The sequence below is a fragment of the Piliocolobus tephrosceles genome, unplaced genomic scaffold, assembly GCF_002776525.5.
Source record: "Piliocolobus tephrosceles isolate RC106 unplaced genomic scaffold, ASM277652v3 unscaffolded_27398, whole genome shotgun sequence".
In the NCBI taxonomy this organism is placed as follows: domain Eukaryota; kingdom Metazoa; phylum Chordata; class Mammalia; order Primates; family Cercopithecidae; genus Piliocolobus; species Piliocolobus tephrosceles.
Window position 1 is genome coordinate 3,577 of NW_022310307.1, and position 21,172 is coordinate 24,748.

The 21,172-nt window shown below is 54.5% G+C and overlaps 1 protein-coding gene and 1 long non-coding RNA gene across 2 annotated transcripts; one reads left to right on the forward strand and one right to left on the reverse strand.

Annotated features, from left to right (window-relative positions):
* The first annotated feature begins 4,999 nt into the window (after positions 1–4,999).
* On the forward strand, positions 5,000–16,959 carry LOC111553935 (Wilms tumor protein 1-interacting protein). Its single transcript, XM_026451091.1, has 7 exons — positions 5,000–5,096; positions 8,444–8,511; positions 8,672–8,734; positions 8,899–9,029; positions 9,993–10,044; positions 11,430–11,498; positions 15,928–16,959. Exons 1-7 carry the CDS (start codon positions 5,051–5,053, stop codon positions 16,066–16,068), a joined length of 570 nt encoding a protein of 189 aa, XP_026306876.1. The 5' UTR covers positions 5,000–5,050; the 3' UTR covers positions 16,069–16,959.
* LOC113221761 lies at positions 8,298–14,495 on the reverse strand. Its single transcript, XR_003308054.1, has 4 exons — positions 14,349–14,495; positions 13,354–13,558; positions 10,060–10,353; positions 8,298–8,588 (listed from the first exon to the last, which is right to left on the reverse strand). It is a non-coding gene; the product is annotated as an uncharacterized LOC113221761 (long non-coding RNA).
* Positions 16,960–21,172: the final 4,213 nt, after the last annotated feature.

Consider the following 21,172-nt stretch of genomic DNA (forward strand, 5'->3'; position numbering starts at 1 on the left):
AGAGGTGAGATCTTGCTTTGTTGCCCAGGCTGGTCTTGAACTTCTGGATTCAAGCAATCTTCACTCTTTGGCTTCCCAGTATTGGGATTACAGGCGGCTGCCACTGTACGCCTGGTCAGAGCATTTTTTTTTTCTCTGTCCAACCCCTCATCCCTTCCTGTCCTTGGCCGTGGTACCAGCTGACCTCTTGGTCGCTCTTTGCCATTCACTGATGTCTTTGGAACTTTCCCCTCTCCCCTCCCCAAGTTCCGCTGCCACCAGCCAGCCAGCAGCCTCGGGCTTCCGGAACCTCTTCAACTCTGGTGACCTCCCTGCCTTCTCTTCAGCCACCCACTCTCAGGGCCACACCCTGTTTTCCCTTCACTCCAGCAGTCCTTAGTGGTAACCCCAGCCTGCTTCTCAGCAGTTGCTCTCATTCCTGTAATCACCGTCTGCCCAGCAGAACCCCGACTGTGGGCTCATGCTTCGACCCCCTCTGTGGCCAGTATACCAGGCTGGGAAGGGCTCTGAGGAAGCCCTCAGGACCGTGAGAGGTTTGTTGTCCTCACCACACAGGTCTTCCTGGCACCACCACTGACACCCTAAGCCTTTGTCAGTTTTTTTTTTTTTTTTGAGACAGAGTTTCGCTCTTGTTGCCCAGGCTAGAGCGCAATGGCGAGATCTTAGTTCGCGGCAACCTCCGCCTCCCGGGTTCAAGCGATTCTCCTGGCTCAGCCTTCCAAGTAGCTGGGATTACAGGGACCCGCCACCACGCCTGGCTAATTTTTTGTATTTTTTTTTTTTTTTTGAGACAGAGTCTCGCTCTGTCACCCAGGCTGGGGTACAGTGGCCGGATCTCAGCTCACTGCAAGCTCTGCCTCCTGGGTTTACACCGTTCTCCTGCCTCAGCCTCCCAAGTAGCTGGGACTACAGCCACCCACCACCTCTCCTGGCTAGTTTTTTGTATTTGTTTTTTTTCTTTAGTAGAAACGGGGTTTCACCGTGTTAGCCAGGATGGTCTCGATCTCCTGACCTCGTGATCCGCCCGTCTTGGCCTCCCAAAGTGCTGGGATTATAGGCTTGAGCCACCGCGCCCGGCCTAATTTTTTGTATTTTTAATAGAGACGGGGTTTCACCGTGTTGGCCAGTCTGGTCTTGAACTCCCGACCTCAGGTGATCCATCTGCCTCGACCTCCCAAAGAGCTGGAATTACAGGCGTGTGCCACCGTGCCCAGCCGCCTTTGTCGGTTTCCTCTCTTATTCTCTCAACAACCTTCCTCCCTCCTGGGACCCCTATGTTTGCTTCCGACTTCACTTGGAATCTTGAGGTCAGCAGTTGCAGTCTGTCTCCACCAGCATCCTGCCGCTCCCCTGTAGGTGCTCCAGTCCATGTGGGTCTCACTCTCCTGCCGTCTGAGAGGACAAAGGTCCTTCCATCACCAACCTACACCTCCTGCACCTTCAGTTCTCCTCTTTTCATTGGCCCTTTCCCTTTGTTTCTTTTTATTTTGAATTTTAATTTTTATTTTTTTTAGAGACAGGATCTAGCTCTGTTGCCCAGGCTGGAGTGCAGTGGTGCGATCACAGCTCACTGCAGCCTGAACTCCTGACCTCAAGTGATCCTCCTGTCTCAGACTCCCAAAGTGCTGAGATTGCAGGCATGAGCCACCAAGCCTGGTCCCTGCCTGCTTTTTTTTGTTTTTTTTTGAGACAGAGTCTTGCTCTGTCACCCAGGCTGGAGTGCAGTGGTGTGATCTTACTGCAACCTCCGCCTCCCAGATTCAAACCATTCTCCCACCTCAGCCTCCCAGGCAGCTGGGATTACGGTGTGCACCACCACGCCCGGCTAATTTTTATATTTTTAGTAGAGACAAGGTTTCACCATGTTGGCCAGGCTGGTCTCAAACTCCTGGCCTCAAGTGGTCGACCCACCTCAGCCTCCCAAAATGCTGGGATTACAGATGTGAGCCACTGTGCCCGGCCCCTGCCTGGTTCTGAAAGCATCTGAACTGGTCTTCTCTCTGCCCAGTGAGAGTGAGGCATGGGAGGCCCTGGGCAGAGCAGGAGGTACCCAGGAAAGCAGGGAAGGGAGATGAAGACCTGGAAAGCTGGGTGCAGGGTGCATCCTGGACACCAGAGAGGAGGGGGTGGGTCACCCACTAGCAAGATCAGAATGGAAAGTCCATAGATGGGGACAGCTAGGAGGTGACCAAGTGTGGGCCATGCTCTCTTTGTTGACTGAGGGAAGGTGGGGAATGGGGCGGCTACTGGAGGAGGGAGAGGAGGTTATGTAAGGAAAGGGATGTAAGGAGAAAGCAAGAAGGTTGGGGGAGGACAGCATGGCCTGGAGCTGGCATAAGATTTATGGTCCAGAGGGCAGGTGGAGGGCCATCTTCATGTGCTGTGTGGCATGGGAGACCCTGGGTGACCCTGTAAAGGGGACACAAGATGTGTGGGCTACCTGCTTACTGTCTAGGTTTCCAGGAGGGCTGGCCAGGGAGTGCCCTGAGGCTGGAGCCAGGCTTGGCCCTGGGGTTGCTGGTCACCCTTCTCCTTTCTACCTTCCCCACGGCCTGCTGAGTACACAGGTGTGGTCCCTGATTCCATCCACTGATCGCAGGCACCTGCGCAGCAGCGACCCTCATGTCTGTCTTCTTCTTCTTTTTTTTTTTTTGAGACAGAATTTCACTCTGTTGGCCAGGCTGGAGTGCAGTGGCGCGATCTCGGCTCACTGCAACCTCCACCCCCCAGGTTCAAGTGATTCTCCTGCCTCAGCCTCCTGAGTAGCTGGGATTACAGGTACCTGCCACCACGCCCGGCTAATTTTTGTATTTTTAGTAGACAGGGTGTCACCATCTTGGCCAGGCTGGTCTTGAACTCCTGACCTCGTGATCCACCCGCCTCGGCCTCCCAAAGTGCTGGGATTACAGGAGTGAGCCACTGCATCCGGCTTCTTCTTTTTTTGGAGACATCTCACTCTGTCACCCAGGCTGGAGTGCAGTGGCATGATCATAGCTCACTGCAGCCTCAAACTCCCAGGCTCAAGCGATCCTCCTGCCTCAGACTCCTGAGTAACTGGGACCACAGGTGCATGCCACCATGCCTGGATATTTTTAAAATTTTTTGTAGAGATAAAGGTCTTACTGTGTTACCCAGGCTGGTCTGGAATTCTTGGGCTCAAGTGATCCTCCCGCTTCGGCCTCCCAAAGTGCTGGGATTACAGGCGTGAGCCACTGCACCCAGCCCCCTTCCTTATTTCCTTCAGGCCTTTGCTCAAATATCACCTTGTGAGTGAGGCTTCTGTGAACCCCCGGTTTAAAAATCACACATCCTTGGCCGGGCATAGCAGTATTTGCCTGTGGTCTCAGCTTCTTGGGAGGCTGAGGTGGGAGGATCACTTGAGCCCAGGATGTCAAGGCTGCAGTGAGCCATGATTGCACCACTGCACTCCAGCCTGGGCAACAGAGCAAGACTCTGTCTTTTTTAAAAAAAAAAAAAAGGCCGGGAGCAGTGGCTCACACCCATAATCCCAGCACTTTGGGAGGCCAAAGCGGGTGAGTCACCTGAGGTCAGGAGTTCATGACCAGCCTGGCCAACATGGTGAAACCCTGTCTCTACTAAAAATAAAAAAAAAATTAGCCAGGTGTGGTGGTGGGCGCCTGTAATCTCAGCTACTCGGGAGGCTGAGGCAGGAGAATCGCTTGAACCCGGGAGGTGGAGGTTGCAGTGAGCCGAGATTGCGCCACTGCATTCCAGCCTGGGCAACAGAGTGAGACTCCATCTTAAAAAAAAAAAAAAAAATTACTGCATCCAAGCATTTTGTTGATCAGCCTTATTTTTCGCCATAGCACTCATCTCTGCCTGACGTTATTTGACTGCTGTTCTCTGTCCTCCTCCACTCGATGCAGGATTCTTGAGGGTAGGGACCGGGTGCATTGCAGACTGAGTGGTGCCTGACCTTAGGGGCACATGACTCATCTGTGTGCCGACTGACCAAGAGAATAAGTGGACCCAGGGGTACAGAGGAGGACAGAGTGGCTGCAGAGGGGTGGTGACTGCCCTGGAGTGCCCATGTGGTCTTCATTCTTTGTGTCTGGGTCACAAAACATGTTGAAGAACAGGATTTGGTTCACAAACAGGAAGGATTCTCCCTCAGTCCAAGAGCAGGCCATGGGTGAAAGGGCTTAAAACAACTGTCTAGGTATAAAGATACCATGATAGGCTGGGTGTGGTGGCTCACGCTTGTAATTGCAGCACTTTGGGAAGTCCAGGCAGGAGGATCGCTTGAGCCCAGGAATTGCTTGAGTGCACCCTGGGCAACTGGGCAACATAGCAAGACCCTGTCTCTACAAAAGAAAAAGAAAATTAGCCATGTGTGATGGCATGTGCCGGAAGTCGCACCTACTTGGGAGGCTGAGGCCAGAGGATTGCTTGAGCCTAGGAGGTCGAGGCTGCAGTGAACTCTGATTGCACCACTGCACTCTAGCCTGTGGGACGGAGCAAGCTCCTGTCTCCCTCCCCACCAAAAAATAAAAGCCTAAAACTGGTCAGGTGCAGTGGCTCATGCCTGTAATCCCAGCACTTTGGGAGGCCAAGGCGGCAGGATCGCTTTAACCCAGGAGTTTGAGACCAGCCTGGGCAACATAGTGAGACTCTGTCCCTATTTATAAATCAAAAACCAAAAGAATCTATCAGAACAGTTGTGATGGACAGCTTTGATTAGCTCCAACTCTGCACTGGGTGCTCGGCCAAGCCCTTGAATCCTCAGACAGCAGCAGCGGCAATCCCTGGGTCGTGGCTACTCTGATGGTGCCTGTGTCAGTCATCAGTAATCGAGTGATGTTGGCCTAGGAAGGTTAGCATCCCCAAGGTCAGGCGGGTGGGCGGTGTCAAGACGGGGAGTCCGTCAGTGTGACACGGGCTGTGGTGCTAACCCCTGTGCTAACCCCTGGTGTCCATTGGGTGGTATAGGCTGTTGCGCTAACTCTTGCTCTCTCCTGCCTCTCCTCTCCTAGGCATTTGCATCAAGTGTGGGCTTGGCATCTATGGAGCCCAGCAGGCGTGCCAGGCAATGGGGAGTCTTTATCACACCGACTGCTTCACCTGCGACTCGTGTGGTAGGTAACCTCGTGCCCCGGGTAGCTCTGTGAAGGGGACCTGCCACGTCACCCCCATTCCCCTCAAACCCCCTTGCACCTGAGTCCAGGCGGATGGACCACCCGGCTCAGGCCCAGGCTGGGCGGTGGAGGACTCTGTCTGGGGAGGAGGCGTGGGACCACTGAGGAGCCTTTTGCTGGCAGTAGGACAGGGCTGCCCCCTGGTCGTCAGCTGTGGAGCCTCTGTGCCACGCAGGGCACTGATGTCACCCAGCTGCCTGGAAGCAGCATCGGAATCCCATGAAGGACCTTCTTCCTGTCTGGACATATGACTAATATTTCTTTTTCGTGAAATCTATTGTTGTTGTTGTTGAGACAGAGTCTTACTCTGTTGCCCAGGCTGGAGTGCAGTGGAGTGATCTCGGCTCACTGCAGCTTCTGCCTCCCAGGTTCTAGAGGTTTTCTTGCCTCAGCCTCCTGAGTAGCTGGGATTACAGGCACATGTGCCACCATACTCGGCTAATTTTTTTTTTTTCTTTTGTATTTTTAGGTAGAGATGGGGTTTTACCATGTTGGCCAGGCTGGTCTCAAACTCTTGAGCTCAAGTGATCCGCCTACCTCGGCCTCTCAAAGTGCCGGGCATACAGGTGTGAGCCACCGCGCCTGGCCTGCAATTTATTTTTGGTCACAATTTTACACCCAACATAAACTCTAAGTGTTACAGTTTAACCTAGACAAAGTTACAGAAAGAAAAAAAGGAACTATAATCTAACCACCCTAATAAATCTCCACTCTTGATTTGCCCACTGTTCTTCCAGACCTTGCTTTAATCAGACATCTTTTATTTATTTGCACATTTTATAATTTTAATTTTTCTTTTCTTTTTTTTTTTTTTTGAGACAGAGTCTCACTCTGTTGCCAGGCTGGAGTGTAGTGGTGTAATCTCAGCTCACTGCAACCTCCGTCTCCCTGGTTCAAGTGATTCTTCTGCCTCAGCCTCCCGAGTAGCTAAGATTACAGGCACCCACCACCACTCCCAGCTAATTTTTGTATTTTTTTAGTGAGATGGGATTTCACGTGTTGGCCAGGATGGTCTGTCTCTCCTGACCTCGTGATCTGCCTGCCTTGGCCTCCCACAGTGCTGGGATTACAGGTGTGAGCCACCTCGCCTGGGCAACAAGAGCTAAACTCCATAGCAAAAAAAAAAAAAAAGAAAAAAGTAAAAGAAAAGAAAAAGTAGCTGGGTATGGTAGTGTGTGCCTATAGTCCCAGCTAGTCAGGGAGCCGAGATGGGTGGATGCCTTGAGTCCCGGAGCTATGACTGCACCACTGCACTCCAGCCCCCAGGTGACAGTGAGACCTTATCTCAAAAAAAACAAACAAAAAAAATCTTGTGAGTTTATTTTCCAATTGTTTGTTGCTAGAATATAAAAATGCATTGGATAGGCTGGGCGCGGTGGTGCACGCCTGTAATCCCAGCACTTTGGGAGGCAGAGGCGGGTGGATCATGAGGTCAGGAGATCGAGACCATCCTGGATAACACCGTGAAACCCCGTCTCTACTAAAAACAAACAAACAAACAAAAAATACAAAAAATTAGCCAGGCATGATGGCGGGCCCCTGTAGTCCCAGCTACTTGGGAGGCTGAAGCAGGAGAATGGCGTGAACCCAGGAGGTGGAGCTTGCAGTGAGCCGAGATGGTACCACTGCACTCCAACCTGAGTGACAGAGTGAGACTCCATCTCAAAAAAAAAAAAAGCATTGAGTTTTCATATGCTGGCCTTCTACAACTTTGTGAAATTAGCTTACTCTTGTGTTTTTTTTAAATAGATTTTTTATGACTTTCAGCATAATACAATCGTGTCATCTGTGATTAATGATCATTTTACCTGTTGTTTTCTAGTCTTTGTGCCTTTCATTTTTTTCTCACTGTTATTACTGCACTGTCTGGAACCTCTGGTACAATGTTGAATCTTAAGGGAAAGGCATTTCATATTTCACCACTGTGCCCGTGTTAGCTGGGGGTTTTCATAGATGTCACTGATTGGATGAGGAAGTTCCCTTCTGTTCCTAGCTAGGTATTCTCAGTTTCTTCTGTCTCTGATGGGACTGCCTCTAACAGCATGTTACTGGGTCCGCTGTGGCTGTTGCTTTGACAAGGACACCTCTTTCTTATTGGGGTCCTTCTCCTGGTGAAAGTTGTACTGCTCGTGTTCATGGATTAGCAGGATTATTCTGGCTGGGCTTGGTGGCTCGCACCTGTAATCCCAGCACTTTGGGAGGCCGAGGTGGGCAGATCATTTGAGTTTGAGACCAGCCTGGGCAACATGACAAAACCCCATCTCTACCAAAAAATAAAAAAATTAGCCGAGAGTAGTGGTGTGTGCCTGTAGTCCCAGATACTTGGGAGGCTAAGGCAGGAGGATTGCTTGAGCTCAGGAGGTTGAGGCTGCAGTGAGCCATGATTGTGCCACTGCACTCCAGCCTAGGTGACAGAGCGAGACCCTGTCTTAAAAAAAAAAAAAAAAAAAAAAAACCCAGCCTGGCCAACATAGTGAAACCCCGTCTCTACTAAAAATACAAAAATTGGCTGGGTGCGGTGGCTCAAGCCTGTAATCCCAGCACTTTGGGAGGCCGAGATGGGTGGATCACGAGGTCAGGAGATCGAGACCATCCTGGCTAACACGGTGAAACCCCGTCTCTACTAAAAATACAAAAAAATAGCTGGGCGAGGTGGCAGGCGCCTGTAGTCTCAGCTACTCGGGAGGCTGAGGCAGGAGAATGGCGTAAACCCGGGAGGCGGAGCTTGCAGTGAGCTGAGATCCGGCCACTGCACTCCAGTCCAGGCGACAGAGCAAGACTCCGCCTCAAAAAAAAAAAAAAAAAAAAATTAGCCAGGCATGGTGGTGGGAACCTGTAGTCCCAGCTACTTGGGAGACTGTGTCAGGAGAATCGCTTGAACCCAGGAGTCGGAGCCTGCAGTGAGCCAAGATTGTGCCACTGCACTCCAGCCTGGGTGACACAGTGAGACTCTGTCTCAAAAAAAAAAAAAAAAAGATTCATTCTCGAAAATTTGCTCTGAGTTCAACTGATCTTAAAGTGAATGTGTTTATTAACCAACACATGTGTTTACATTACTAAAATATTTCTTCATATATTTGGTTTGGCAATCTTTTGCAGTAATTCTATCGACAATATGTTCTCTTTAATTTTTTTCTGAGATTTTGTTATTATAACAATAACAACCTAGAAAACCACCCATAACCCAGTGTCTCATCTGTTGGAGGAGGGTGCTGAGAGCTGGAAGCGCGGCTCCATCCCTGGTCTCCAGCGTTCCAGGGACCCCTCTCAACCCTTGTCCTTTGCAGGAAGACGACTCCGTGGGAAGGCGTTCTACAACGTGGGCGAGAAAGTGTACTGCCAAGAGGACTTCCTGGTGAGTCCAAGCTGTGTCCCGGTGGTGCCAAGGGTGGGAACTGGGGCAGCGACCCTCATTCTGACTCGAGTGGAGACCTGAGGCCAGGAGGCAGGTGTTAACTGGGCCACGAGTGCCCCTTTGTCACACAATGTGTCCTGGATCCTGTGTCCCCTCCCAGTACTCCGGGTTCCAGCAGACAGCCGACAAGTGCAGCGTGTGTGGACATCTCATCATGGAGATGGTGAGCCCCTGCCCCAGCCTCCTGGAGCCCTTCTAACATGGGTGGAATCTGAGGACCCCACCTTCTCCCCTGCTGCAGACCTGCCAGGGGTTCAGAGCCAGAGCCTCTCCCGGGGCGGCGCTGAGCCTCCTGCCCGCGCTGACCCCTCAGTGCCCCACCCACAGATCCTGCAGGCCCTGGGCAAGTCCTACCACCCAGGCTGCTTCCGGTGCTCCGTGTGCAATGAGTGCCTGGACGGGGTTCCCTTCACCGTGGACGTGGAGAACAACATCTACTGCGTGCGAGACTATCACACGTGAGTGGGTGGCGCTGTGGCACGGGCGGGACTCGGGCTGTCCTCTCTGGCTCCCCTGGAAGCACTGTTTCCCACCGGACTGACTGCCCTTCGTTCTTGGCCTTTTGCCTTCTGCCTCCCCTTGTGCACCCAGGCTTGGGTAAGGCATGGTCTCTGCCTGCATCCCCTCTCCCGGTGGTCCGGCCACCAGCTGTCTTTTCCCTCTTCTCTCCCTGTCGTAGCCTGTGTGCTTCTCTACTCCTGGCACAGGGGACCCTCGTAGCTGCACTATCTACCATCTCTCCCGCTCCTGCCCTCCATCCCCTGCCAGGCCAGGCCTCTTCCGGCTGGGGGAGGGGATTGGGGTCTCTGCAGCCCCCTCCTCCTGCCCGTCTGATCCCCGATCTATTTCCTCCTGCTGTGACTCCAGGTTTATTCCTGGGAGCTCTGGTTCTGAGCAGGGCCTTGCGTGGGATTGGAGTCCTGGGCAGAGGTCCCTGGTACTCAGGGTGAAGCCGGGTCTCAGAGTGGTCCTAGCTAGCGGTGCCCCAGACCTGGACATTAAGGAGAAGGGAACTCACAGGAAACATGGGGGTGGATGGCAGAGCAGAACCTGAAGCCATCCTGGAGGAGGTGATTGGGTGGAGATGAAACGGGCAGTCAGATAAGAGGCCAGGACCGGGCGTGGTGGCTCATGCCTGTAATCCCAGCACTTTGGGAGGCCAAGGTGGGGGATTGCTTCAACCCAGGAGTTTGAGACCAGCAGGGGCAACATAGCGAGACCCCATTTCTATTTTAAAAAAAAATGAAGAGGCCAGTATGGGAAGGCATGGCGGAAGCTGTTCCTTGTCTGCCCCGAAGTGTGCACCCAGGGAGTGAGGGCCTCTTGGGCCACATCAGGGCGTTCCTATGGGTGCCCCTGTCCTTGTGCCCTTGGTCTCTGGTCACTCAGCTGATCACTTCTGGTTTCCTTTATTTCTCTAGGGTTTTTGCACCAAAATGCGCCTCCTGTGCCCGTCCTATCCTCCCTGCACAGGTAGGAGCCACTCACCCAGAGATGATCAGGCGCCTGGCCCAGCCGGCTGCTGCCCTGTCCAGCCTGGGTCTAGCCCAGGTCTTGGGCCACAGTGGGAGGGATGAGCAGGTGCTTCGCTGCAGGTCCTTCAGGACTGAGGGGTGTGTGTCGTGCTTGTGCACTTAGGGTACAGCTGTCTCCTGGCACGAGGTGGAGGAAAGTGGTGGCCCCCGCTGCTTGGCTGCCCCACTGCCAGCCTCCGCTCCGTTCTCCATTGACGGAAGGGCTGTTCCCTGGGTCTTCTCAGCTCTGCAGGCTGAGGTGGGGGTGCTGGGGGAGCAGAGGAGAGATGGACGTGGTCTGTTTGGGAGCCCCCCGTGGGTGCTGCAGCTTTTCTGGCCTGGGGTCTTCCCAGAGTGCTGGCTCTGTCCCAGGCTGGTGTGCCTGGCGAAGCAGAACTGGCAGTGCCCTTTCGAGACTCCAAGGAAGTGAAAACAGGCCAGGCACAGGGGCCCACGCCTGTAATCCAGCACTTTGGGAGGGCGAGGTGGGATGACTGCTTGAAGCCAGGAGTTTGAGACCAGCCTGGGCCACCTAGTGAGACCCCATCTCTACAAAGAAATAAAAGATTAGCTGGGTGTGGTTGTGCATGCCTGTAGTCCCAGCTACTTGGGAGGCCAAGGCAGGAGGATTGCTTGAGCACAGGAGTTTGAGGCCGCAGTGAGCCGTGATTGCACCACTGCACTCCAGCATGGGCAACAGAAAGAGACTCTATCTCTGGAGAAAAAAAAAAAAAAAAGATGACTGGGCACAGTGGCTCACGCCTGTAATCCCAGCATTTTGGGAGGCTGAGGTGGGTGGATCACGAGGTCAGGAGATCTAGATCATCCTGGCTAACACGGTGGAACCTCGTCTCTACTAAAAATACAAAAAATTAGCGGGTGTGGTGGCGGGCGCCTGTAGTCCCAGCTACTCGGGAGGCTGAGGCAGGAGAATGGTGTGAACCTGGGAAGTAGAACTGGCAGTGAGCCGAGATCGCGCCGCTGCACCCTAGCCTGGGCAACAAAGCAAGACTGTCTCGATAAAAAAAAAAAAGAAAAAAGAAAAAAGAAAAAAGCAATGAGGTGAAAATAATGTCCACATCCATTGACACCCACATGACCCTCTTGTGGGCCTTTGTGTGTGCTGCGGGCTGTGGCCGCAGAGGATGCCTAAGGCCCATGTGTGTCTGTGTGTATGCACCTGCTGGTGCCTGTCCTGCCCCACAGAAGCATCGTGGCTGTGCTCTCTGGGGCGGGCATGCACCTCAGCCGGGACAGGAGCGTGGTGTGTGGGAGTGTACCCTCCTGCACTTTGCCTCCAGTCCCTGCATGCTCATCGTGTGTGAACGCCGTTTCTTCCTCCAGGGCTGTGAGACAACCATCCGTGTGGTGTCCATGGACAGAGACTACCACGTGGCATGTTACCACTGTGAGGTGAGCCTGGGCCCCCAGGAGGCTGGCAACTGGGGTGGACCTCCTCTCATGCGGTTCTCCTCTCCGGGTGTTCTGTGGGCTCACCTTATCAAAATTTTAGTTTTGCTGGGTGTGCTGGCTCACACCTATAACCCCAGCACTTTGGGAGGCCGAGGTGGGCGGATCACCTGAGATCAGGAGTTTGAGACCAGCCCGGCCAACATGGTGAAACCCCGTCTCTACTAAAAATACAAAAATTAGCCAGGCGTGGTGGCAGGCGCCTGTAGTCCCAGCTACTCGGGAGGCTGAGGTAGGAGAATCGCTTGAACCCAGGAGGCAGAGGTTGCAGTGAGCCAAGATCGTGCCATTGCACTCCAGCCAGGGCAACAAGGGTGAGACTCTGTCTCAAAAAAAAAAAAAAAAAGTTTTTTTGTTTATATATATTAGAGACAAGATCTCACTCTGTTGCCCAGACTGGAGTGCAGTGGCACGATCATAGCTCACTGGAGCCTCAACCTCCTGGGCTCAAGCTATCTTCTTACCTCAGCCTCCTGAGCGGTTCCCACCACAGGCTTGCGCCACCACATTCAGCTAATTTTGTTGTTTTTAGTAGAGATGGGGTTTCATCATGTTACTCAGGTTTGTCTTAAACTCCTGGGCTCAAGCCATCCACCTGCCTTGGCCTCCCGAAGTGCTGGGACTACAATGTGAGCCACTGCGATGGCCTCACCTATTTTATGGCATCTACCCCATTCTATCTATCCGTTTCCTGCCCTGCAGAGAGTGGATTGGGGGAGGGAGTGAAGGTGGGTGCTCCCTGAGCAGCTGGAGGGGTCAGGGTTGGGGACCCGGGTTCAGGGAAGTGGCTGACTTGAGTGATGGTTAGGCCATAGAAAGGATTGGATTTGGCCGGGCGCGGTGGCTCAAGCCTGTAATTCCAGCACTTTGGGAGGCCGAGACGGGCGGATCACGAGGTCAGGAGATCGAGACCATCCTGGCTAACACGGTGAAACCCCATCTCTACTAAAAATACAAAAAACTAGCCGGGCGAGGTGGCGGCGCCTGTAGTCCCAGCTACTCGGGAGGCTGAGGCAGGAGAATGGCGTGAACCCGGGAGGCGGAGCTTGCAGTGAGCTGAGATCCGGCCACTGCACTCCAGCCTGGGTGACAGAGCGACACTCCGTCTCAAAAAAAAAAAAAAAAAAAAGAAAGGACTGGATTTGGCGAGTGTCTGGATGTGGGGGGTTGAGCGTTGGGGGTTGGGAGGTATTCATGAGAACCCCAGCAAAGAGTGAGGGCGGGATAAGAAGGGATGAGACGCTCTCATTTTTGGTAGCTGGAGATGTCCAGTAGACCTCTAAGTGGGTGGGGGTTCAACGACCCTGCCAACAGCTGTGGGAATTTGGGGTCACTGATGTGTGGCGCTCTCTTCTCTGAATCTTTTTCTTTTTCTTTTTGAAATGAGTCTCACTCTGTTGCCCAGGCTGCAGTGCAGTGGCACCATCTCAGCTCACTGCAAGCTCTGCCTCCTGGGTTCAAGCAGTTCTCCTGCCTCACCTTCCCGAGTAGTTGGGACTACAGGCGCCCGCCACCACGCCCAGCTAGTTTTTGTGTGTTTAGTAGAGACAGGGTTTCACCATGTTGGCTGTGCTGGCTGGTTTCAAGCTCCTGACTTCACGCGATCCACCCACCTTGGCCTCCCAAAGTGCTGGGATTACAGGCGTGAGCCACCACACCAGACCTTCTTCTCTGAATCTTGGCCCTGGGAATTCCAGTTGCCTTGGCCTCCCCAGATTCTCAACTCAAGGAGACCACAGGGCTCCCCTGGGCAGCCGGAGCAGTCTCCAGGCGGTCAGTTGGGCGGTGTGGGGTGTACCTGCTGGGTTTCCCCTCTCTGAGAGATGATGGGCCTCCCTGGTCTGTTGTCCGGGGTCTGAGAGTCACTGTCATCTCTTTAGCCTGTTGTTCTCGTTGTTGAAGGTGGGAGGGGAAATCCAATTTCTGTTCCTCTGTTCTGGCGGGAAGCAAGGGTCCCATGATGGACGCAGGGACGGCAGCTGAAGCCAGGAAGCATATGAGGTCTTCCAGGGTGAGTTGGAAAAGGAGGAGTAGGGGTCAGGATAGGTCAAGGAGCACCACCACTTAAGGACACACACAGGGGAAGTGGCCACAGCGGGAGGCCGAGGAGGCCTGGGCAGGAGAACCCGGAGGCTGCCGGCGACCGCGCCCCAGCAAGAGCAGAGCAAGTGGCAGTGGGGAATCTGCAGCAGCAATCAGGGATCCCCTTGGGTGATGAGGTCTCCTGGGTGCAGGCCAGTGGCCCCATGGGAGCACTGATTGTGCCAGGGGACCCAGAAGGGAGGACGAGGAACAGAGATGGTCTGCAGAGGGGCCAGGGCTTCCCTCCAGCACTAACAGGATCTCCGCATCCCTCCGCCTGCTGGGCCGCCCTGTGGACTGTGCGGCCTGGGGATTGTCCAGTACCGAGCACAGTAAAAGGTCAATGCTGAGAGTCAGAGCAGGGCAGGCAGCTGGTGGTGCTGCTGTGCTGCGATGAGGCTGTTGGATGGGGATTGATACCTCTGGGACCCCGCACTCCTCCCTGGCCTGGTGCGCAGCAGTCGCTGGCAAGGCCCAGCCCGTGGCCTGTGGTGGGACAGGCGAGAGACTAGGGAAAGGAGTGATGTGGTGCCACTGCGGCAGTCCAGCTCCCTTCCCCATGCAGGGCGGGCCAGGTGTTGGTGTCAGGGGCTCTGGATAAGGGGTCAAAGCTGCCAGCATTCCAGCCCCAAGCTCGCAAAGGTAAAAACAGTGAGATAAGGGATGTGAAGCCAGCCCCCTGCTTCCCCTGGTGTCTCCAGGTCTACTCACCATTGCCTCTTCAGACCACCTGGGGGTGGCATTCATCCCTCCACTCTGCTCCAGGGACCCCTGTGTGGCCGGAGGGAACTGGTGGACGCTTCCTTCCGGGCCCCAGCAGCTTCGAGCACAGTGCCGCTCCCTCCTCCATGCACTTGCTTCACTTTGCCCTTGGGGCTGCTGGGTTTTGGTTTTCTTCACTTTCGGTTCTCCTTGAATCTCCCCAGCCCAGGCCTCTTCTCTTCCTACCTCCTCATGGAAGGTTCTGCTGCTTGCCCTTTTCTCTTTTCTAGTGATCTGCACTCCCTGGAAGAGGTAGTCTGCTGTTTCGTATCTAAAAACCATCACGTTTGGCTGCGCGCAGTGGTTCACACCTACAATCCCAGCACTTTGGGAGGCTGATGTGGGAGGATGGTTATGAAGCCAAGGGTTCAAGATCAGCCTGATCAGCATAGCAAGATGCCATCCCTACAAAATAGAGGGGAAACAAATTATCCGGGCGTGGTGGCACGTGTCTGTAGGCCCAGCTACTTGGGAGGCTGAGGTGGGAGGATTGCTTGAGCCCAGAAGTTTGAGGCTGCACTGAGCTGAGATCGCACCACTGCACTCCAGCCTGGGCGACAGAGTGAGACCTTGTCTAATAAACAAACAATAGGCCAGGCACAGTGGCTTATGCCTGTAATCCCAGCATTTTGGGAGGCTGAGGCGAAGGATCGCTTGAGGTCAGGAGTTCTAGACCAGCTTGAGCAATATGAAACCCCATCACTACAAAAAATAAGCAAAATTCACAGGGTGTGGCGGGGTGCGCCGGTGGTCCCAGCTACTCAGGAGGCTGAGGTGGGAGGCTCACTTGAGCCCTGGAGGTCGAGGCTGCAGTGAGCCGGGATCCAGACACTGCATTCCAGCCTTGTCAACAGTGAGAGACCCTGTCTCAAACAATAAACAACAAACGAATAAACAAAACACACCCAAACCATCAGGTTTTTATGCTGACACCCACGTTGACTGCCTAGTCCTCTCCCCGCAGTCTGACTTATATCCAGTGACTTCCTCTTGGATGCCTGTGAGGCAGCTCCAGTCCCCAGTGCTCCACAACGGGCTTCCCATCTCCCCTCTGGCAGAAGAAGAGTCTTTTTTTTTTTTTTTTTGAGACGGAGTTTCCCTGTTGTCACTCAGGCTGGAATGCAATGGCAGGCCTTCTGCTCTCTGCAACCTCCACCTCCCGGGTTCAAGCGATTCTTCACCCTCAGCCTCCCAAGTAGCTGGGATTACAGGCGTGTGCCACTATGCTCGGCTAATTTTGTATTTTTAGTAGAGACAGGGTTTCACAATGTTGGCTAGGCTGGTCTCGAACTCCTGACCGAGGCGGTGATCCAGCCGCCTCAGCCTCCCAAAGTGCTGGGATTGCAGGTGTGAGCCCCTGTGCCCGGCGGAAGAGTCTTTATGTTGTGATGCGGCCCCCTGCGGCTCTGCCCAGCCCCTCGGTCCTCCCCACCCCTGCGGCTCTGCCCGCCCCTCGGTCCTCCCCACCCCGCCTCGTGACCTCTGATGTGCGCTTGTCTGCTGACTCTGGGGCTGTGTTCTTCCCTAGGACTGCGGGCTGCAGCTGAGCGGGGAGGAGGGACGCCGCTGCTACCCCCTGGCGGGCCACCTGCTGTGTCGTCGTTGCCACCTGCGGCGCCTCCAACCTGGGCCTGTTCCCTCACCCACTGTGCACGTCACTGAGCTCTGAGCAGGGGAAAACCCGTCCCAGGGCCGGGGTGGGTGTGGGTGTGGAGGGAGGGCCTGCGTGGGTGGCCCCGGTCAGTGTCGGGGGAGCTCCCTCTAATCCCACTTTCCCACCGAGCTGCTGTCTGCAGGGGCCGGACCCCCGCGTGGAAGCTTCTATTTATTCACCGTCTGTGCCTGCTCAAGTCACCTCCCTGCGGGCCCTGCCTCCCACCCACCCCATCACCAGCTTTCCACATGGAGGCCCCCTGCGCCCTGCAGCCTCAGAGTAGGCCGTGGGTCACCAGGCTGGAGAGGGCCCCTGCCCTGGTCAGGGGCGCGAGGTGACCCGGCTGCATTCCTGGGTGGGAGCTGCTGTCCCTTGTTCAGGGACCTGGGGAAACCGCCCCATCCCCCGCAAAGCGCGCTCCCAGACAGGGTGTGGTCTGGAAGGCGGGGCTGGCAGGGACATGGGTGTTCCTGCATCTCCTAGAGCAGTTCCTGCTGGTGGGTGGGAGGGTGCCTGGCTTAGGTGGGGTCCCAGGAGGGGGTGAGGAATGACACCCTGGGGAGCGGGACTGCAAAGGGCACTGTCTGTGGCCACGTGGTCACTGTGGGAATTGGTCCTGGGGACTTTGATGGGTGTTTGCAGCCCCACTTGCCGCCCTGCTCCCTCTTCCAGGGCTCCTGGCTTGGGTCCCCCCGCCCACTCCCCTGCTCAGAAATGCCCCGTGCGGCTGCAGCCCGGGATATCGCTCAGGAGCGACGACGGGGGCGCTCTGGCCGCGCTGCAGGAAAGCCTGTGTTTGCACGCGGGGCACGGGGTTCCAAGACAAAAGGACAGGATTTGACTTAAATTAAGTTTTTCCCTTGAGGATATTTTCGTTTTCTTTAAAAGAATATAATTTTCTTCTAAGATCTTGGACCAGCCTTGTTATTTTTAAAGCAAATTCCAGCAAACTCACAAGTGCCTAATTTGTCTGTCATGGAGCTGGTTTTCAGGTGGTAAGAACCTTGTGGTTTCAGGACTTTTGTATAAATTCCTCTAAAGCCTCGCCATGCGTATCCGCCTCTCAGACTTTAGGGTAGTGTGGGGTTCCGTGTGTGTAGGGGTGTTGAGGGCGGTCGCCCCATGAAATGCAGTGTGGCGGTCCCTCCGTGCTCCCTGGGACACACTGACTGGAATGTGGGGTCTGGACGTGGGGGGCCCTGGTCCTACTGTGGAATCTCCGCGGTTTCAGGGGACATTTGGACTGAAGGCACTCGCTTCTGGGAGAGCCTGGACCCGCCTCTTGGCTGCTGCTCTCCCCTTCCTCCCCCACCTTCAGGTGTGAGGTCAGTGAATCACCCGCGGGGCTGGGCCAGGCGCCCGGAACCAGCTGGGCTGTACAGGCCGAGCCCAAGGGAACACCAGGAGGCGCCCGCAGGGAAGTGGCGGCCCCAGAGTCCAGCGGGGCCGAGGCATGGCGCGGGCGCCTCCTGGTGGTCTGAGCCGGCAAGTACAGGAACGGTCAGGGATCCTTAACTAGGGACTTCCACAGCTTGGAGAGCGCTGCATCTCAGAGTGGGGCTTTCAGCGGGACCAGGGGCCACTTCCTGGAGGAGGTAATCCCAGTGGGGCCAGAGAGTAAAGTCAAGGTATGGAGGCTCCGGTGCTGGCTGTATTTATTTTATTTTTTAGACGGAGTGTTGCTCTGTCACCCAGGCTGGAGTGCATTGGCATGATCTGGGCCTACTGCAACCTCTGCCTGCCAGTTAATTCTCCCAAGTAATTCTCATGTCTCAGCCTCCCGGGTAGCTGCGACTACAGGTGTGCACCATGACGCCTAGCTTTTTTTTTTTTTTTTTTTTTTAAGGCCGAGTCTTGCTCTGTCACCCAGGCTGCAGTGCAGTGGCACGATCGCGGCTCACTGCAACCTCCGCCTCCCACATTCAAGCAATTCTCCTGCCTCAGCCTCCCAAGTAGCTGGGATTACAAGCATGCGCCACCATGCCTGGCTAATTTTTGTAATTTTAGTAGAGTCCGGGTTTCACCATGTTGGCCAGACTGGTCTGGAGCTCCTGGCCTCAAGCGATCCATCCACCTCGACTTCCCAAAGTTCTGGGATTACAGGCGTGAGTCCCCATGCCCGGCCTTACTTTTTGTATTTTTAGTCGAGACGGGGTTTCAGCATGTTGGCCAGGTTGGTCTCAAGCTCCTGACCTCAAGCGAGCCCACCTTGGCCTCCCGGAGTGTTGGGATTACAGGCATGAGCTACCACTCTTGGCCTGGGCTGCTTTGCCTTTGAATTGGTCAGTTGCAGAGCTGTTCTCTGAACTGTTCTCTCTGCTTTCTCCCTCCAACCTGCTTTGAGCTGCGTTTCTCCGTATTGCCAACCCAGTCCTTCTCCTCCCCTTTCTCTGCATGTGCCATGGTGGACCCTGCTCTTACATCCATGCGGTTGCCTCAGTGAACCCTGCTCCATCCCGGTCACCGTGCACGCTCCTGCCAGCTGGCGTGAGTCAACAGCTTGGAGTCCCCCCAACCCCACCCAAGGAACACGCTTTGTCAAAGGTCACAGCCAAGGGAAGGTCAGTGGCCTCACTAGGCCACACTCTGCCCTTTCTCTCTGGGTCCCTGGGCCCCGCATTGCCAGGGCTGGTGGCCGCGGCTCCACTTCCTCCCCCGGAGGTGTGCACTGCAGTTCCCTCCGCCGGAGCCACTCTCTCCCGGGGTTTCCTCCTCCTCAGAGCCTTCTCGTCTCGGCCGCTGTGAAGTCAGGCCCCAGTTGTGACACCTCACTTGACACCCACAAGTCTTGGCCCCTGCTCTCCAAGTTCATTTGCCAACAGCAGCGTCTCCATTTCATGCCCAGTGGTGACATTGACCCCATGGTTATAGAGATGGAGGATGCCCTGTGAGAACTGGGCTGAGCCATGCCAGTGGCCTGTGACCCTCCAACCCTGGGTGCCACCCCCACCTGCTCTAGGGGACCCCCACTGGTGTGATCTCTGCTAACACCTGCGCCTGTGCCTGGGGTCCCTGTCATCCTTCCCTAGTCTGAGTGGCAAGTCTCCTGCCATCCATCCCTGCTAGGCGGTGAGCTCTCCAGCCTGGGCCTGCCTGGTGGCTCACACTCCCCTCCACAGCGCCTGGTTTAGGGAGAATGCTGAGACTGGAGCTGACCCTGCCCTGGCCTTCAGAGTCTTGGCTTAGTTCCACCTGCACTGGTCCAAGCCCAGCCTGGTTGCCCAGTGAAGGATCCACAGTGGGTACAAACAGGGCCAAGCGCTGTCCACACGGGCACATCCCATGTGGGCATGAGTGCTCCCCGCAATCCCCAGACAAGCCTGCCTCTCAGCGGGGCTTAGCTCAGGGGCATAGACCCTGAAGGGCTGAGTCTGCCTCTGTGTGTGTGTGTGTGTGTGTGTGTGTGTGTGTGAGAGAGAGAGAGAGAGAGACAGGGATGGGGGGAGAGTGTATGTATCAATGAGAGAGATGGAGAAAGTCATGTGTGAAAGGGATTGAATATTTCAGAAAATGAATGAGAGACATTGGGAGACATGGTGGGAGGTGGAGTGGGAAAGAGACGTGTTGTATAAGAGGGAGGCTGTCTCTGAGAATGAGGGGAAAGATACGGAGACAGGATAAGCGGCAGGGAGAGGGAGAGAGGGATTGAACTGGAGCGAGACCAACAGAGTCTGGGGTTCTCCCCTCCCTTCCTGGCAGGTGGGCTGCCCTGGAGCCAGGTGATGTGGGAGGATTTGGTGGGTTCTCAGTGACCCCACTGAGGCCTGACCCGCAAGTGGAGAAGGTTCACCTCCTGCAAGTGACCAGACTGTGTGTGTCTCTGGGCCTTATCATGGCCTCTGGAAGGGTCCTGGGGTGGGTGGGTCTTAGGCATGGGGTGCCCTCTGCCCTTGTTCTTTTTTTTTTTTTTTTTTTTTTTTGAGACAGAGTCTCGCTCTGTCGCCCAGGCTGGAGTGCAGTAGCGGGATCTCAGCTCACTGCAAGCTCCGCCTCCTGGGTTCATGCCATTCTCCTGCCTCAGCCTCCGGAGTAGTTGGGACTACAGGCGCCCGCCACCTCGCCCGGCTAGTTTTTTTTTGTTTTCACTCGCCCCACTTTAGCTGAGCATTGGAGCTTCAGGATGTGTGTGCCCACGTCACCTGGGCCGTGATCCTGGGGTTCGGTGAGACTGATTCCCGGGTTTATAGAATTACTCTGGGATTATTAAAAACAGAAGCACTTGAGGCATTCATAATGCTATTTCCTGAACACAATTTATGTTCAGTTCTTCATTGTTCTGCTATGTGTTTTGGGGCAAATTTATACATACAATTGGCTTAAATATTTCAGATGATAGAAGAATATAAGTGTGGGGTAAAAAGCTGAAATTTGCATTCCCCCTTCTCTAAAAGTAACCATTGTGAATAGTTAAGTCTGTATTCCAGCTGTTTTGTATATTATAAATATACTGTCAATATATGAGTGTATATATTCATATATGTTACACAAACACATTTTTAGAGATGGAATATTGCTGTGTTGCCCATGCTAGTTTCAAACTCCTGAGCTCAAGTGACCCTCTGGCCTCAGCCTCCCAAAGTTTTGGAATTACAGGCGTGAGCCACCGCGCCTGGCCTGCATGAGTGTATTTACTAATTGCGAAGTTACTCTGTTCAATACGTGTCTGTTGAAGTCCTCCATGTGGCAAGCATTGTTCTGAATACCTTGTATGCACTAATTCACTTACTTTTTAGAGCAGCTCTATTATTGTGGCCCTTTTACAGTGAGGAAACTGAACCACAGAGAGGCTGGGGACGTTGTCTAACATCACACAGCGAGTGCTGCTGGAATTGAGGTTTGAACCCAGACAGCTGGCTACAGATCTCTTAGCTGTTATCATAGATGGCACACCCAAACCTGAGGGCCGCCTGTGCCCAGGCTGGAGTGCAGTGGTGCGATCTCGGCTCACTGCAAGCTCCGCCCCTCGGGTTCACGCCATTCTCCTGCCTCAGCCTCCTGAGTAGCTGGGACTACAGGTGCCTGCCACCACGCCCGGCTAGTTTTTTGTATCTTTTAATAGAGACGGGGTTTCCCGGTGTTAGCCAGGATGGTCTCGACCTCCTGACCTCGTGATCCGCCC

Coding starts and splice junctions, on each gene's coding strand:
- LOC111553935 (XM_026451091.1), top strand. CDS start 5,051: ATGGGGAGTCTTTATCACACCGACTGCTTCACCTGCGACTCGTGTG. Junction 8,512..8,671: donor ACTGCCAAGAGGACTTCCTG/GTGAGTCCAAGC, acceptor GTCCCCTCCCAG/TACTCCGGGTTCCAGCAGAC. Junction 11,499..15,927: donor TGGCATGTTACCACTGTGAG/GTGAGCCTGGGC, acceptor GTTCTTCCCTAG/GACTGCGGGCTGCAGCTGAG.